Here is an 18,228-nt window from a genome sequence, read left to right as displayed (position 1 = left end):
TATGGAAGTTGGAGAAATCAAATGGTTGTGGCTACTAGAAGGTAAACGTGTTACAATTTCACCCATCGAAAGGTGGTTTAAATGTACCTAATGGATTTATGGAGGGTTTAGATATACTAATCCAGAAATTTAATCTTGGCATCCTTCTTTTGGTCATATTTTGTCGATTCTTCATAAGAAATGGTGTGATATTCCCAACTATAGGATTTAAACCTCAACCAGTGCTCGGGTCCTTACTTATTTCTCTGATACTAAAGATCACAAGAGCCCGTGGATTTGTGGTTTTTAGGCTTATATAGCTCTTTTCAAGTCTAGGACTTAAGGTGGCCATACACGGGCCGATAAAAGCTGCCGACAGACCGTGTCGGCAGCTTATTGGCCCGTGTATGGGGGCCCCCGACGGGCTTCCCCGATCGAGATCTGGCCGAAAGTCGGCCAGATTTCGATCGGATGGGATTAAAAATCCCGTCGGATCGCGGCCGCATCTGTTCGTTGATGCGGTCCCGCGATCCGACCGCCCGTTTGGTGAACGCTAGGATCCGATCGTTGGGCCCTAGGGCCCACGATCGGATCAGCCCGATATTGCCCACCTCAAGGTGGGCATATCGGAGGGAGATCCGCTCGTTTGGCGACATCGCCAAACGAGCGGATCTATCCGTGTATGGCCACCTTTAGATTAACAATGGAGACCACAGTCCCGGGTACTCTGCCATCTTTGCCTTTGTGGTGTCCTTGGGATAGAAAAAAAACTTAGGTAGTAGATTTGGGACAACTCCACCTCCTCTTCTTTTCCATTTCTGACTTAATTCCTGAACCTGAGAATTGTGTGTTTTTTAATATTTATTCTAATTATTGCGATCTCTGTTTAATTAATTACCTTAACTATAATTTATTGCAAAGCACTATTAAGCACTTTAAACCTTATGAATTAATTGTCAAGTTTTGAATTAATTTATGGTGATTACCAGTCATTATTAACTGTTTATAGCACTTTAAGGGGCCGATTCACTAACTTCGAGTGAAGGATTCGAAGTAAAAAAACTTCGAATTTAGTGTAGTTTTTTGTGCTCCTCGACTATCGAATTGGCGTAAATTGGCCTGAGTAGAATGATTCGAATAGATCGAGCGCAAAAACGCTGCGACTATTCGCCATTCGATAGTCGAAGTACTGGATCGAGCGCAAAAACGCTGCGACTATTCGCCCATTCGATAGTCGAAGTACTGTCTCTTTTAAAAATACTTTGACTGCCTACTTCGCCACCTAAAACCTACCGAATTGCTTTAAAAGCCTATGGGAAAGTCCCATAGGCTTGTTTTCCAAGTTTTTGATCGAATAAAAAGGCATTCGATCGAATGAAAATCCTTCGAGCGAATATTCGATCGAGCGCCTATTCGCCTGGCGAATATTCGCCAATTCGACAGCGCGTAAATTTGCCCGAATTGCCTATTCGATTCTATTCCCCAGTCGAATTTCGAGGGATTTAACCCCTCGAAATTAGACCCTTGATGAATTTGCCCCTAAAAGTATTGTAAATTAAATTGACTGGAGTGGGTTTATTAGTAACTTGTAGATTAACATACCTTGTTGCATAAGGATACAAATTAGTGTGAAATATAATTGATTGTAGCTAAGATCATATCAAATTTTTTTTAAAAAAAACCTTTATATACAATTGAATGAACTATATTACATTTGTAAATATATTTAATTATATCAATTTTTAAATCAATTGGTATTTTAATCGGTTAAATTATAGCACATGCACTTTTTCCTTAAATTATTCTTCTATCACCAAGTAATCAGTAACTTTGCACGCAACAGAGGTTATATTTATTAGATAGTTGGAATTTAACTTGAGACTGCTGAGCGAGTTTGAAGCAAGTGGGGTACTTTTTTCTTTCTTCTTATTAATTCCCAACTACTTCAAAAGCAATCACATTTTCAGAGATTCCATGTATGTTTGGAGATTTATTTTTCAAAACCATGGCATGGATCGTCGTATTACACCTCTTACTCCAGTTAAAAATGTAAAGGATTTTGTTTATCCATTCCCTTCCTCTTTACTTTGGTTTAGGAACAATATTCCAACTTTGCTAAAAGATATATTGGATCTAGATAAAGGAGAGATTCTTTCTTGGGAAGTGTTACAGAATAAATGTAACCTTTATGATAGTGAGAGAGTTTTATATTTTCAAATTAAAGAGAGTTTTATATTTTCAAATTAAAGAACATGTACGGTTATATTTTAATGCTAGTTTTTTTTAATATATTAATGCTAGCTCATTAGCTCTTGCGAGTAACGACTTGACTCAATTGATTAATAAGCTTATAAAACTTGCTTTTTATATCTAGTGATTTTCTAAATTTTATTTTACAGCTTTCTGCTAGTTGCTGGTCAAAGCTACTGGATTATTCTGTTACATCAGTTCAACTTCTTAAAGGGATACTGTCATGTTTTTTTCCAAAACACATCAGTTAAAAGTGCTGCTCCAGCAGAATTCTGCACTAAAATCCATTTCTCAAAAGAGCAAACAGATTTTTTTATATTCAATTTTGAAATCTGACATGGGGCTAGACATATTGTCAGTTTCCCAGCTGCCCCCAGTCATGTGACTTGTGCGCTGATAAACTTTAGTCACTCTTTACTGCTGTACTGCAAGTTGGAGTGATATCACCCCCTCCCCTCCCCCAGCAGCCTAACAACAGAACAATGGGAAGGTAACCACATATTGGCTCCCTTACACAAGATAACAGCTACCTGGTAGATCGAAGAACAGCACTCAATAGTAAAATCCAGATCCCACTGAGACACATTCAGTTACATTAAAGGGCATGTAAAGTCTAAAATAGAATAAGGCTAGAAATGCTGTATTTAGTATACTAAATATAAACATGAACTTACTGCACCACAAGCCTAATCAAACAAATAATTTATGCTTTCAAAGTTGGCTACAGGGGGTCACCAACTTGTAACTTTGTTAAACATCTTTGCAAGACTAAGACTGTGCACATGCTCAGTGTGGTCTGGGCTGCTTAGGGATTGTCATAACAAAGCTGCTTGAGTTCTGTATGTCTGGGAAGTAAGGTGGGGGCTCCCCCTGCTGTTCATAAGTATGATTGTTTCACTGCTCAGCAGTTAGGGACCATCTGACAATTCCTATCCACAGCAGTAAATGAAGGGAGAATTTCATTGCGTACAGTCAGGTTTCTTATAAAAATGGTACACATTTTTTAATTAAAGTATATTGTTGATAGGTTTCTTTTTCATTAAAGAAAGTAAAAATGGGATTTTATTTTTTTGCCTTTACATGCCCTTTAAGTATGAGAAATAACAGCCTGCCCCAGAAAGTAGTTCCATCCTAAAGTGCAGGCACAAGTCACATGACTGGGACAGCTGGGAAACTGACAATATGTCTAGCCCCATGTCAGATTTCAAAATTGAATATTAAAAAAAAAAATCTGTTTGCTCGTTTGAGAATTGGATTTCAGTGCAAAATTCTGCTGGAGTAGCAGTATTAACTGTGTTTTGAAGAGTTACAATATTAGATTGGGGGCTGAGAACTGGAGACTGCAACATTTTAAGTTAATACATAAGTATTATGGTTCCTGTTACAAAAAAGTTGATAATCTTAATAGCTCGTTTCTACGATGTACTGTATTAACTGTATATGGCATAATGACAATAAAATCCACTTGACTTATTGCCCAAAATGTGAGGCTGAGAATATTGATATGTTTGATTACTTCTGGCCATGTCCTTTAATCTCTGTTATGGGAGAAATTCGAAAGGTTTCTCACAAATCAAACTATATCCAATGTTTGCTTTGTTTTGGAGATAGCTTTTTTGACAACTCAACCTTGAAATTAGAAAGAGATTTTGAATTTATTACACCTTTTCATGAATGCTACGAGGAAACTTATATCTCTTTATTGGTCCAGATATCTAGATTTATTTGATAAACCCAAAAAGGAATTGTTGACTAAACTGGGATTCATAAGGTCATCTGAGCAGGGAGATTGAGGTTCAAAATATTTCATGGAAATTGTCTATTTCCCATTTTATGTTCTAATTGCTTTTATTTCATGTATTTTTCTTTGCTCTTATGTAATTTTTTTATTATTTTTTTCATGAAGATCATTACGTGTTATTATACATGTATACTTCTACATTCAATATTTTGGAATTTTGTATATGTACTGCTCCATTATTGTCTGGTTTATGAGAATAATAAACATATAACATATATATAAGATATGGTTAAATATAAAAAATATAAGGTAAGTGGGTGGTCACATTCATATAACTATGGTTGCCCAGGGTATTATGGGAAGTTAAAGGGGTTGTTAACCTTTAAGTAAACTTTAAGTATGATGTAGAGAATGATATTCTGAAACAATCTGCCATTGGTTTTCATTTTTTATTATTTGTGTTTTTTGTTATTTCGTTTTTTTTTATTCAGCAGCTCTACAGTTTGCAAATTCAGCAATCTGGTTGCTAGGGTCCAATTTCCCCTAGAACCCATGCATAAATTTGAATAAAATAGGATAGGGTTTGAATAGAAAGATGAGTAATACATAGAAGCAATAACAATAAATGTGTAGCCTTACAGAGTATTTGTTTTTAGAAGGGGTTGGTGACCCCCCCCCATTGGAAAGTTGGAACGAAGCGAAAGAGCAAGGCAGAGAACTCAAAAATGATCATGTAAAAATAATGAAGACCAATTGCAAAGTTGTTAGGAATTGGGGACCTTTTTACCCATAAAGTGGATCACCGTACCAGAGGCCACCCCTTCAGACTAGAAGAAAAGAACTTTCATTTGAAGCAACGTAGGGGGTTCTTCACAGTCAGGACAGTGAGGTTGTGGAATGCACTGCCGGGTGATGTTGTGATGCTGATTCAGTTAATGACTATAAGAATGGCTTGGATGATTTCCTGGACAGACATAAAATCAAAGGCTATTGTGATACTAAGCTCTATAGTTAGTATAGATATGGGTATATAGAATTTATGTGAAAGTATGGAGGGGTGTGTATGGATGTTGTGTTTTCGTTTGGAGGGGTTGGACTTGATGGACTGTCTTTTTTCAACCCAATTTTAACAATGTACCGTAACTATGGATTTGACTTGGGGCGTTTCAGAATACTATCGCTGCACCATAATTTTAAAAGAAATGTGTAGCTATACATATTGCATTAAAAACATTTCAACATAGCCTCTTGACAGTGACATTATTATTATTATTGAGAACCACCTGTCCAGTAGCCTCATCTCATTTAGTAGGACAATCATGACTCGTTTCCATCAAGGCATCACAGTAACAGATGAGGAAAACAAATGAATCTGCTGTGTTCTCCACAATGTCCTCCTCCTCTAGAGGACAAACCAAGTAGAAAGTAGAAGGATCCTGCCTCCTGTGGTGAGAAGTGTATGAAAAGAATCCTTTTTAAACTTATAGCACATGTTGCATTTGGATCAAACACTACAACTTAATAGTGGGTCTCTTTGCAAAATGCGGTGCTTCCTTTTCAAGTATATGGGAAATAATTTATTTTTATTATTAGCTATAGTATGCCAATTATATCTCATAGCATGCTGGATTAAATTAAAATGATACTGTTGTATATTGAGGTCTATGGAGCCTCTGGGCAGACTTAAGATGGCACCATCCAGCCCATAGGCATCCAGTTGGAAAGCCCAGTTCTAAGGCAACCAAAACAGTTTTAAAGAGATCAACTGGAACCATTTTATCTTTGGCTATGGCCACACTGGGCTGATTCTCGTCCTGTGGGTATACGCTTTATCCGCAGCCTGAGAATCAGCCCAGTACAGCTGAAAGCCTTACAGCCAAAACACCATAGACTACAGTACTAATTAGTACTAAGTAGTAATTGGTCTCTGCAGTGCATGCCTACACAAAAACAAATGCTACAGAGCTGCCTCAAACACAGGGGCTTTATAGGCATTTGCTTCTTAACAAATAAAGCGATAATGAGCAGTTTGTCTTGTCTTTAACTTACCATCATTATAATTAAAGGGGAACTATGGAAAATTGAATATTAGCTTCAGCATGCTGAAATGAGAAGTTTTCTAAATACAATCAATTAAAAATTCTGTACCGTTTATGTTCACTATTCCTCTCTCAGCATCTGTTTCTCTTCATTCTGTTTTCATACAGGAATTGGGTGTCAGATATTCATTGACAGTTAGATCCAATATATCTTATAGGGGGACTTGCCTAGAAGATGTATTAGAGCTCACTCTCCAGACCCCATTTCTCTCTACATGCAGGATTTGTGCAAAAGGCAGCTCTAATACATCTGCTAGGACAGGAGCTCCCCCTATGATACATTGGATCATTCATCCGACACCCAACTGCTGCATGAAGACAAAATGAAGAGAAACAGATGCTGAGAGAGGGACAGTGAATATAAACTTGATTATTTCAGAAATGGTACAGAATATTTAATTGATTGTATTTAGCAAGCTCCTTATTTCAGTATGAGGAAGCTTATATTACATTTTAATTTTTGTGATAGTTCCCCTTTAAAGGTTAAAGCAGCAGCAACAAACATACACATTTTCATTTTATAGATTTGTTTGTTCTTCATGGTTTGTATACCAGCTTTTATAATCCGATTATGTCATTTCAACCTCAGATGCCTGCTGTTTTAGAGAAAAACAAAATAAACATATACATTTCAGTAGCTTTAAACCAAGATAATAAAAAAAAAAAACATTGTTAAAATCACTTATTTAACACGTGATTTTAAGTTTTATTACAATAATACAGAACAGGGCAGTTAAACAGGGATTTATTGTGCTGGAAAAAGAAAAAAAAACTTTTCCCTTAAACGAGTCAAAGTCAGTTAACACTGAAAATGCCATTACTATCAACATTGACATGAGGGGAAAAAATTGACCCATTCAAGCACTTTTTTTTTCTATAGGTAACAGTAAAACAGTTTAAAATTGGTTTATTTTTACAAAAATATTACTGTTGAATATTACTGCATGGAGAGTAGACTCTGTTAAGTCCCACTATTATAAGATTCCTTTATTCATTTTTAAAATATGCACGGCTGTGTTGAACTTTAGAATATAAAAAAGTGACAAAACAAACAAACAAAAGAAAAAACAGTCTGAAAAGAAATGAACTTTGTGAACTGTAAGTGATGAATGAGTGAGATTCTGCTGCCCGTCATTAATTTGCTGGTATTGGTGTAAAAACGGACAGTACCAATGGGAGGAAAAAAACTACGTATCCTTTTTCTGTACAGCAATTCATTGCAGTTACAATTCTGTAGTGGAGACGGTATGTGGATTTAAAATACAAAACCATCTGTCAAAAATTAAATACAAAGATTTATGTATAAGGGTGATATCTGTGTCTTGGTCTCTGCTGTCTCTGTAATGGGATCAAGTTCCAATAAGGTTTTTTTTTTTTTTTTGAGACAGGTGACACAAAATGGCTTCCGTTCATTTGCATTGTCTTTTAATATTTTATTCCAGTGCATTTCCAAAGTCTGTTCTTGTTCTTTTCCATAAAGTGGGGCCAAAGGCAGCATCCTCCATGCCTGTTATTTAACACGAGTTTAATGTAAAATTAAAAAAAAAGAAAAACTTTGGATCGGGGGGGAAAAAAAAAAAAAAGAAAAAATGTGAAATGTTTACTTTTACAGTAGAAATGAAGAGATAAAAGGTGTCACAATGACAACTTGTCCAGAAAACAGGCTTCGTTTTTTCCAGGGGTTTTTCTTTTTTTAGTTATTATCATTTTGCTTCCTTTCAAGGCAGTCGTAGAAATGCAAACTGATATTTGCAGCTTAGATCTACCAATACTAATCCAAAAAGATGGCATTATTGAATTCCTTCAAGACACAGGACAGTTCCCAGGCCAAAATCCGTCATTACCGAAAGCATTTGGTTTGAACAAAAAGAAAAAAAAAAAAAAAGTTCCTCGCAGAAGCTCACAGTATACAGGCCTTTTGACAAGAGTTCCATGGTAGGTACCAAAACTCAGAACATTGGCATCCCAAATCCCTGAAGCATGGCAGGGAAAAAAAACAAAAAACATTTTTTTAGGAAAAGATCTAGAAAACGACTCTACACTGGCCATATAAAACTGACCTATAGTAAATGCTATAAATCCATATCTTCATGTAGACAGAAAACATTTTTTTGTGGCTGCTTTGAGCGGTTCGCCCGAAAAAGAAGTTACAGAAAATAGAAGACTGGCTGGACAGTGTTAAACACAGAATTCGAGGGGTTTTGTTCTTAATCTGCATAGATTAAAAGTAACATGTATAAGCGTGTTCCGTTTGTTTAAACTGTTAAAGTGGACCTGTCACCCAGACACAACAATCTGTATAATAAAAGTCCTTTTCAAATTAAACATGAAATCCAATTTCTATTTTTTTTTTTATTAAAGGGGTTGTTCACCTTCCAAACACTTTTTTCAATTCAGTTGTTTTTAGATTGTTCCCCAGAAATAAAGACTTTTTTCAATTACTTTCCATTAATTTTTTTTTACGTTTTTTCCAAAATCTAAATTTAAAGGTGAATGTTCATGTCTCTGGTGTCTCAGTCTGGCACCACAGTAATTCAGGTGCAGACTCTGAACTGTTACATTTTTGCAACATTAAGTTGATACATTTCTCAGCAGCATCTCTGGAGTATTAGCAACTATTGTATCAATTCTAACAGCTGCCTGTAATGAAACCCAGAGATTCTGTTCAGCAGGGACAAAGATAAGAAATGTATCAACTAAATATATCAATTTAGAACAGTTCACAGCATGGGCGACCCCCCCCCCTCCCAAAGCTGCTTTAGAAGGTGAGAAATGACACTTTACACTTCAATAATAGAAAAACAGTCACACATAGAAATTAGAAAGTCATTGGAAAAAGCCTTTATTTCTGGTAATCTATCTGAAAACAACTAGTTGTTTGAAGGTGAAGAACCCCTTTAATGCATTCATAGCTGTTGTAAGCTCATTTAAAAATCTCAGCTGTCAATCAAATATTGTCTGCCCCGCCTCTATGCCTTAGGCATAGAAGAGGGCCAACAATTACTTTCACTTTCCATTCAGCACTAACTAGATGTCACTGCTCTCTACACATTTCCCTGTTCTCTTCACCGTTTAACTGTGTAGCCAGTGCATGGGGATGGACATCGGGTCCCCCATTCTGGTGAAAAACAAGATTCTGAGATGATACAAGGCTTGTCTTAATAACAGTGTCCACAAAATGGTTCCTGCCTGCTTGTTATAATGATGAATTCCCAGACTGAAGGAAACAAGATTCAAATAATTTATATAGTGTAATTAAAGTTCATTTTGCTTGACTAATGTGATTAAATAGGATTTTGATTATTTTTTTGGGTGACAGGTCCCCTTTGACATATCTGTAGAAATAAGTCAAATCAACTGGACTTGCTGTGTTTTTCTTGAAGGAGTTCCACCAGTCATCCAACTGGCTTTCTCAAATCAGAACTGAAAATTGAGAAAGCCAGTTGGATGACGTCTGCAAGGAAACAACACAGCAAGCCCAGTTGATTGGACTTATTTCTACATGTACCTGGATGAATGAGAATCTTCACAAACATGTTTTAAGCTACATTACAATTTCCGTTCCTCTGAAAAGGCAGGAACTTACTGAATCATCTTCAATGATGGCTGCTGAATCAAAGAAATCTGGCCGGAGCTCTGCTCTCTCCCGCCTGTTTCTTGAAGGAGGCTAGAGAAAATAAATCCAGTTAAAATTAGATGGTATTACATTCCAAAATCAAAATCTAGTAGCTAAATCAGTTATGGAAACCTATGAAACCATTCACGAGAAAGTAAGATGGGACAAGGAGGCTAAAATACACCAGAAAAGTATTGCCCAAGTATAGTCTGTATAAAGTAAGATACTTTTGGGGGAATGTAATAAAAGTAGCAAAGAGCAATAATTTGCACAAATAAGAATAAAAATTCACATTTCACAATGGAACATTCTTTGTTAAACTGTTATTGCATTGCAAATTTTAATTGCGAATTTTAATTGTTCATTGCCCACTTTTAAGAAGTGCTGGAAGGTGTCAATCTTTTGGAGACACAATTTTTTCAGTAAGAAGTTTTATTACATTCACTTTGCGCTGGTGCAAACTGTTACATGTAAAGCTCCTTCCACTGTCAGAAGAGGTTACTAAACAGTTTCCGGATTTGCAAAAACAACATTAAATTTGCGCTAAGGAAAATTTGTTTGCACAAAGGCATAACTTTTGTAACAGAATTGCACTTATTACATTCACCCATTTGTATCCAAGGGGCCGGCATTCAAGTTTGCACAGCAATTAACAGATAGGTTTCACAGAATGTAATGGTTTTAGTAAGCAGCAGTAAAGCAAATATCAGTATTCTCTTCATGGTTCTTTGCTTGGAAAAACAATTAGGGGTAACAGCTTGCACATCTGCTACAATACCTTTACACTAGCATATGAGCCCAAGCAAATATTCAGTTGAATGGATAGAATGATACGTACAAGATCAATAACCATTGTGTCCTCAAACTCTTCATTCATATCTTCTAACTGCCCTCGCGATGACATCATAACATCTTCAAAAATTGGTTCTGCGTCATCCTCCATTAGACCACGGCTGATAATGCCAAGAGAGAAAATTAACCCTTTAATAGTACTTTTTTTTTTTTTTTTTTTTTAACAAATACACTTTCATTACTACAATGCTCTCTCCTATAGCAGAGGAGCATTTATGGATGATATGGTGCAAACTCATGCATTTAATAATTGCAAAGCACAGTAAGCACTAGGGATGCACCAAATCCACTATTTTGGATTCGGCCGAACCTCTGAATCCTTTGCGAAAGATTCGGCCGGATACCGAACCAAATCCTAATTTGCATATGCAAATTAGGGGTGGGAATGGGAAAACATTTTTTACTTCCTCGTTTTGTGCAAAAATTCATGCGATTTCCCTCCCTGCCCTTAATTTACATATGCAAATTAGGATTCAGTTCGGCCAGGCCGAAGGATTCGGCTGAATCCTGCTGAAAAAGGCCGAATCCAGGATTGCTTCCCTAGTAAGCACTGAGTTTGATGCAAGAACCATAGAAGAGGGCTATGCATACTTACACTGCATGCCGTACACCGCTCCTAACTTTCATGTAACTCATAGACGTTCTATCCTTTCGATTTAAGTCTTCTAATTTTTGTTGGCCCAACCAGGACATTTGCATTTGAGGACTGTAGTGTTAAAAAAAAATAAAAAAATAGTAATTTAGCATGAGATAATTAATCTTGTATCTGTCAATATCCGTGTATACAGCCATTTACTGTACAGCCCTTTGGAAAATGTTGCCGTTTTAGAAGTGTTAATGATGATTATAATAATAATAATAATATATCTGCAGGCAGCTATATGGAACTAAAAATAAAAACTAGCTAAATAGATAGGCTGTACAAAATAAAAAAATGTTCAATATAGTTAGGCAAAAATGTAATGTATAAAGGCTGGAGTGACTGGATGTCTAACATAATAGCTAGAACACTACTTCCTGCTTTTCAGCTCTCTTGCTTTCCACTCATTGGTTACCAGGCAGTAACCAATCAGTTACTTGGGGGGGGGCACATGGGTCATAACTGTTGCTTTTGAATCTGATCTGAATGCTGAGGATCAATTGCAAACTCACTGAACAGTTATGTCCCAAGTGGCCCCCCTTATAGTCGCTGGGTTAGAGAGCTGAAAAGCAGGTTCTGGCTAGTAGTGTTCTGGCTATTAACATTTTTATTTTGCACAGTCTATTTGTCCAGTTTTTATTTTTACAATGATCTGTTCTTTTAAAAAGCAAAATGAAAGAGCCAGTAAAAAATGGGTGACATACCTATGCAAAAAGTCTGGTTCTGAGCTGGGTTCTGACTCCTGTTCAGGGATCTGTTCTGGTATTTGACGAGGATTTTCTCTCAGAACAGTTGAAGTGAGCTGTGGTGTAGTGAGGGTGCCTGGAGTCTGGATTGTATCATTCCTGGTCACCCAGGAGTTGTCAATACTTTCCTCTGTAAAAAAATAAATAAATAACTCAAATCAAACCCAAGATATTCTGACATTTTGGACACAGGCCCCCTTATAGCATAACAGCATATATGAAACAGTTTAAGAACCAATGATTAATTGACTTTGCAATAATAAACATTACAGCATTATATAATTTGGTATTTGTACCAATGACCATCTTTTTATTGGGTCATTCTAACTTATTTCTTTCAAGTTATTTTACCTAGTGTTATTTGTAACTGTTATTATGTCCTATGCAATGTTTGTGCCGTCAATTACTTATTACTTACCTTAAAGTGATACTGACACTGAAAAAACTAAATTTAAAATATGAATGTACATTAAAAGTTACCTATAGGTCATGTTGATCATTTTTTTGCTGAGAGGTTTGTTTATGTAAGTAATTGTTAGTTGAAGTTTCTAAACCTGACTGTTTTGCCAACCTGACTGTTCCATCTCAGCCTGTCAGTTAAAGTATCTAATGCCAACGAGCTGCTGCTGCACAAATATGGCAGCCCCCTCATAGAGGAACACAGGGACTCAGGGACACAGGTAATGTAAAAGCATCGGGCCAATACTTTATGGCAAAATAATAAGTAGCATGCAAAGTCAATATTATGATAGATGTAAAAAAGGTCCTCTGTCAAAAGAAACACTGCATTTCTTTCCTTCTATTGTGTACACATAGGCTTCTGTATCAGACTTCCTGTTTTCAGCTTAAACCTCCAGGACTAGGGCTTGAGCACGCTCAGTTTGCTCCTCTCTCCCTTTCACCCCTCCCTCCTCTGCTGTAATCTGAAGAAGTGATGTCACACCAAGCTAATATGACAACTACTATCCAAATCAAACAGAGAGAGCTTCTAGAGCAGTTCAGGTATGGTAAAGCATTCTACAGAATAAATATAGTGTTATAGCTTGCACTATTGTGGCTTATCTATTGCCAATAAACTGCTTCGGTAGTTTTCCTTCTCCATTAAAGATGTTTTGTGTCATGTCTGAGAATCAAGAAGAATTAGTGTACAGCTGGTTAATGTATCCACTGAATAATGAATGACATTGTGTTCCCTAACACTTTACAGAATAAGAACCCCAGTGAAAATGACTGACTGTAACTTCCTAAGCGTCATCTCAAATCAAGAGCGCATTATTAAAGCTTACCTTCTATGACTCTTTTCTTATGTAGGGGAGGTCGGCCTTTCTTACTTCTTACTGAAGAACCTTTGCTGTTACTTCCTCCACTATTCACAGACAGTCTGTCCTCGTCTCCACCCGTAACCAATGAGTTTCTGTAGGAGATGAGAGGAAGCCAAACATCTTCCCTTCTCTCCATCATTAGATCAGTAAGGAACTTTTCCAGGTACGAATGTCTGAAAAAGCAGGGCATTATTATAGCGTAGACAAAACAAAAATACAGTATTTTAGTTCAGCTTCTAAATGATATGAAAAGACTTTCAGAAGTGGTATGCTCCCCTTTCAGTAAAGAATCCATTGCTGATTGTTTGTATTTGGAGCACTGAACAATTCCTAGAGCCTAGCACATTTGTATTACCTTGCATGATGAAGGAAGTTAATGCTATCATGTATATTTCATGACTTAATGTACAACAAATCAGCCTAGGGATTCTTGCATATAGAGATACTAGAAGCTGAATTTAGATACGATAGCCCCCCGTGGACTTAACAAGACTTTGCCTCTGGTTGCTTTCTATGAACTTTTTACCTGATCAGACAGAGAATGGCAGTATTTTAACTTATTTCTTAGGATACAACCCAATGATGATTGACAGGTGTCCAGTAACAGCTTTTTGGCACCATATAGCCTTTATTTTAATGTGCACTGTATTGTTTTCCCTGACGAAGGTTCCTGTACGGAACCAAAATGTTGGGTTCAGATAAAACCTCCACTTTTTTGACCATTTAATATATATATATAGATTGAAAAAGGCCCTAATATGGGCCGAAACGTCGGATATGCATTGAAGAATAAAGACACATTTGTTCACTTCATCATGGAGTGCGAGTCCATTTACTGATATGTTCAACAAAAAGTTGACTAACGCACCCGCATTTGTTCCAGTCCGAGTGCATACGCTGAATACAAGTTATCTCTCTCTCTGCATGTATCTTACGTGTATTCGGCTCGCACGGCACATGGTCTCCCAACTCATCACCGTTCTGTCGGTATCGATGTAGGGACTAATCACTCTTTTGCATGCATCTTGTCGAGGGCATCTAATGAGGGAAGTCACTTGTGGGTACTAGACCATTACAGACCTCAAAAGGAAGAAGAAATCACGTCCATCCACTATGAGACTTTCAACCCCAATCATAGTATTAGCATTCTTTCTGTTTAGATGAATAATCAGATCGATAACTCACTCGGGTGACAGAATACCGACAGAACGGTGATGAGTTGGGAGACCATGTGCCGTGCGAGCCGAATACACGTAAGATACATGCAGTGAAGTTCTGATGCTTTTCACATTCACAGAGGGCTCTGATCCCTGCATTGCGCAGGGTGCACAATCTTTGTAAATCAAGACAGGCACAATAGTATCCGAGGGCTAATGAACAGTGTTTATTCCATAACACCGGCCGCGCAGACACTGGCACTGTGCATGTGAGTGCTAAAGTGGTGATCTGCACTACCGATTTGCCGACAGTTGTGGTGTTGCCCTGACAGCCTATGCGGTTTCTTTGGAAGCAGGGAGGGCCTGAATGCTGCTACAGAGATTTGCGAAGATCTGCAGGCCGGTTCCCTCACCTCTCTGACGATCATTACAGGTACACTCTGGATGGCCAGCCACATTCAGTTGGCAGACTTACCGATACCCCTTCAGGGGCGGAAAAAGTGGGGGGGCAACCACGGGATTGATCTGGGTCCTATGCAGTGAACTGGGACAATGAACTGTGCATAGTTTCACTAGCACGATGTTTATTTTTTATTTATATTTTCTATTTTTTGATTTTTATACGCGCTTATGTTTTTTTATTGCTTATGTATATGATATTGGACTTTCATCACATGATATGTGCACTATTTACATGAGAATGCCTATTGACTAGATATATAAAATAATTTTGTTTTGATATAAGACCACATGGAGGGTGGGGATAATTCACATGATTGATCAGTAATGGTTTAGTTTTTTATATACACATATTGACTTTCTATATACACAAAACTTAAGGCTATATTATGTCTTTTTTACACTTTTATTGGGTTCTAATACAGACAGGTTCAAATAGACCCTGCTGCGGTTGTCCTAACACAAGGATCAGAGTTTTTTCTTTAACAGACCATTAGGTTTTTTTCTTTCACAACCACCAGGTGTTAGAATGAAGGGTTAATATCTGCATGTGGGGTTAATTATTATACGAAGGGAGAAAAAAGTTGTCTATAAGGTGGGACAATTTGCATGTTTCTGGCTATTATTGAGGGATATATTAGTTTTATTACATGATGTAAGGGCTTTATGATTATGAAGTTGAGGGAGTTCACTTTAACAATGACCTATAATCCTATCTCTTTTTTAGATACTAAGGGCTCTTACACATGAGCGTTCTGACCTGCGCTCCCCTGCGTTCCGTTTTTTGGCGTTCAGCCGCAGGGGAGCGCAGGAATAGACGCAAGTCATTATTTGAAATGGGGCTGTACTCACTCAGGCGCGTGTAGGCGCCAAACGCAGGAAAAATGCAGCATGTTGCGTCTGAACCTGCGTTCGGCGCCTACACGTGCCTGAGTGAGTACAGCCCCATTTCAAATAATGACTTGCGTCTATTCCTGCGCTCCCCTGCGGCTGAACGCCAAAAAACGGAACGCAGGGGAGCGCAGGTCAGAACACTCATGTGAAAGAGCCCTAAATGTAACAATTTTTTTTAAATGAACAGCTGCGGCTAAGGAAGCAACAAATGGCCATAGAGGGCAGCAGAATGTTACTTAGTATTTGTTTTTAGTTTTTTAACAATGTATATTGGAGTAGAGGTTGAGTTTAATGTTAGTGTACCTCTGCAATTACTGAAAGTGATATATGGAATGAGTGTATAGTCCTAAATATTTGTATGCTAATTATGTTACGTATTCTGATGATTGTACTGACATGTCTTTTCCAATCTGACTTTTTCCCGCCATTCTCTGTATTTAAAGCATTTCTGTAACATCTATCATTGCTTTGAGAAAGGCCTCTGAAGAGGTCGAAACGTCAGTCTCCTTGTGAATAAAAACCTTTTATATTCTTCTAAGTCCTGAGAGTGCGGACCTTATTCTGTATGATATTGTGTGTATATATATATATATATATATATATATATATATATATATATATATATATATATATATATATATATCTCTCACTTTTACCAAGGAGTAGAATTCAAGGGGCCAAAAGTTTAAATGTACAAGTTATTTCATTTTACCTTATGTATAAAAGCAAGAAAGCCTTACATGTTTTCGTGTCATATAAGCGTCTCTTGGTGACACGAAAGGCGTAAGGCTGATTCCTTGATAAAGGCTTCACAAACGCCCTGGAGGGGCTCGAAACGTTGCCTTTTTGTAAATGCTTATGGGTTAAATAAATCATCCATTCCACTGAGCAATCTTTTTGGTGTGCTTTTTTCTGTACTGATTTTTGTCTCCTTGCAAGAAAGGGGAATTCTGGTTGAGCACACACCACTTCCAACTAGGGATGCACCGAATCCACTATTTTGGATTCGCCCAACCCCCCGAATCCCTCGTGAAAGATTCAGCCGAATACCGAACTGAATCCTAATTTGCATATACAAATTAGGGGTGGGAAGGGGAAACTTTTTTACTTCCTTGTTTTGTGACAAAAAGTCACGTGATTTCCCTCCCCGCCCCTAATTTGCATATGAATTCTGCTGAAAAAGGCTGAATCATGGATTTGGTGTATCCCTACTTTCAACAAGTGGATGCCTTGTAGGTTGATCAGTTTCTCTTTCCCTTTGTTTTCTGCAGAGAAGCTTACCCTGCACCTTGTGTTCCTTCCCTCAGCCTAATGCTAAACTTTCTTGTTAGACACAAACACAGCTAGAAAGTAAAAACTAGACAGATTAGACTTTCATTTTAAAAGAATACAATGGTCAGTTTAGCACAAATGACCCACAACCACAACTGAGATTTATGTATGCTTCCTTTTGTTACTTACACAGTCTTCTTGTCCTGCCGCAAGAGTTTAGAGGAAAACTCACTCAACACCTCCAGGAAGGCTAAGTTAAGAGGGGGGTACTCCGGTCCTTTTGGATTTTGGTATTTAAAGGCAAACTCAATTCCATCTCTGAAAAAAGAAAAATATTTTAGCATCATTCAGCTTTGCCATTCAATACACCCAGTTATCAAAAATATTTAAAGGGGTTGTGCGCCTATTTGTGGCTTGTTTAGTTCTTTATTCAGCAGATCTCCAGTTTTGCAATTTCAGCAATCTGGTTGCTAGGATCCACATTACCCTAGCAACCATGCACTGATTTGAGTAAGAAACTGGAAAATGAATGAGAGGCCTGAATAGAAAGAGTAAGAAAAATGTGTAGTAACATTACATTTGTAGCCTTACGGAGCATTTGTTTTTTCGATGGGGTCAGTGAACCCCATGACAGTTGGAAAGAATCAGAAGACCAATTGAAAAGTTGTTTGGAACTGGCCATTCTATAACATACTAAAAGTTAACTCAAAGGTGAACCATCCCTTTAAAGGGGTTGTCCACCTTTAAATTAACTTTTAATTATGTAGAGAGTGATATTCTGAGACAATTTGCAATTTTATTTTTTATTATTTGTGGTTTTTGAGTTATTTTCCTTTTAATCCAACAGCTCTCCAGTGTGCATTTTCATCAGTCTGGTTGCTAGGGTCCAAATTACCATAGCAACCATGCATTGATTTGAATAAGAGATTGGAATATGAATAGGAGAGTACCCGACTAGCAAGATGAGTAATAAAAAGTACCAATAACCCTACATTTGTAACCTTGCAGAACATTTGTTTTTACATGGGGCCAGTGACTCCCATTTGAAAGCTGGAAAGAGTCTGAAGAAAAAAAAATCAAATAATTAAAAATCTATCAAAAATAAATAATGAAGACCAAATGAAAAGTTGCTAAGAATTAGCCATTCCATAACGTCATAAGTTAACTTAAAGGTGAACTACCAATTTAAGCAAGGTATGCA

The 18,228-nt window shown here is 37.3% G+C and overlaps 1 protein-coding gene across 4 annotated transcripts in view; it reads right to left on the bottom strand.

The window, feature by feature from the left end:
* Positions 1-6,798: 6,798 nt before the first annotated feature.
* Positions 6,799-18,228, bottom strand: part of stag1.S (stromal antigen 1 S homeolog) — a 117,792-nt gene continuing 106,362 nt past the window's right edge. For 3 of the 4 annotated variants that reach the window (XM_041563958.1, XM_041563959.1, NM_001090395.1), the window contains 7 exon segments: positions 17,217-17,345; positions 13,210-13,418; positions 11,882-12,053; positions 11,133-11,243; positions 10,524-10,638; positions 9,656-9,736; positions 6,799-8,042 (listed from right to left, as the gene is read on the bottom strand). In XM_041563958.1, the coding sequence (XP_041419892.1) occupies positions 8,019-8,042; positions 9,656-9,736; positions 10,524-10,638; positions 11,133-11,243; positions 11,882-12,053; positions 13,210-13,418; positions 17,217-17,345 (841 nt within the window). In that variant the 3' untranslated portion in view covers positions 6,799-8,018. 4 annotated transcript variants of the gene reach the window in all.

The sequence above is a fragment of the Xenopus laevis genome, chromosome 5S, assembly GCF_017654675.1.
Source record: "Xenopus laevis strain J_2021 chromosome 5S, Xenopus_laevis_v10.1, whole genome shotgun sequence".
In the NCBI taxonomy this organism is placed as follows: Eukaryota; Metazoa; Chordata; class Amphibia; order Anura; family Pipidae; genus Xenopus; species Xenopus laevis.
The sequence above is the reverse complement of the archived record's forward strand: the minus strand, read 5'-3'. Positions and strand labels throughout refer to the sequence as shown.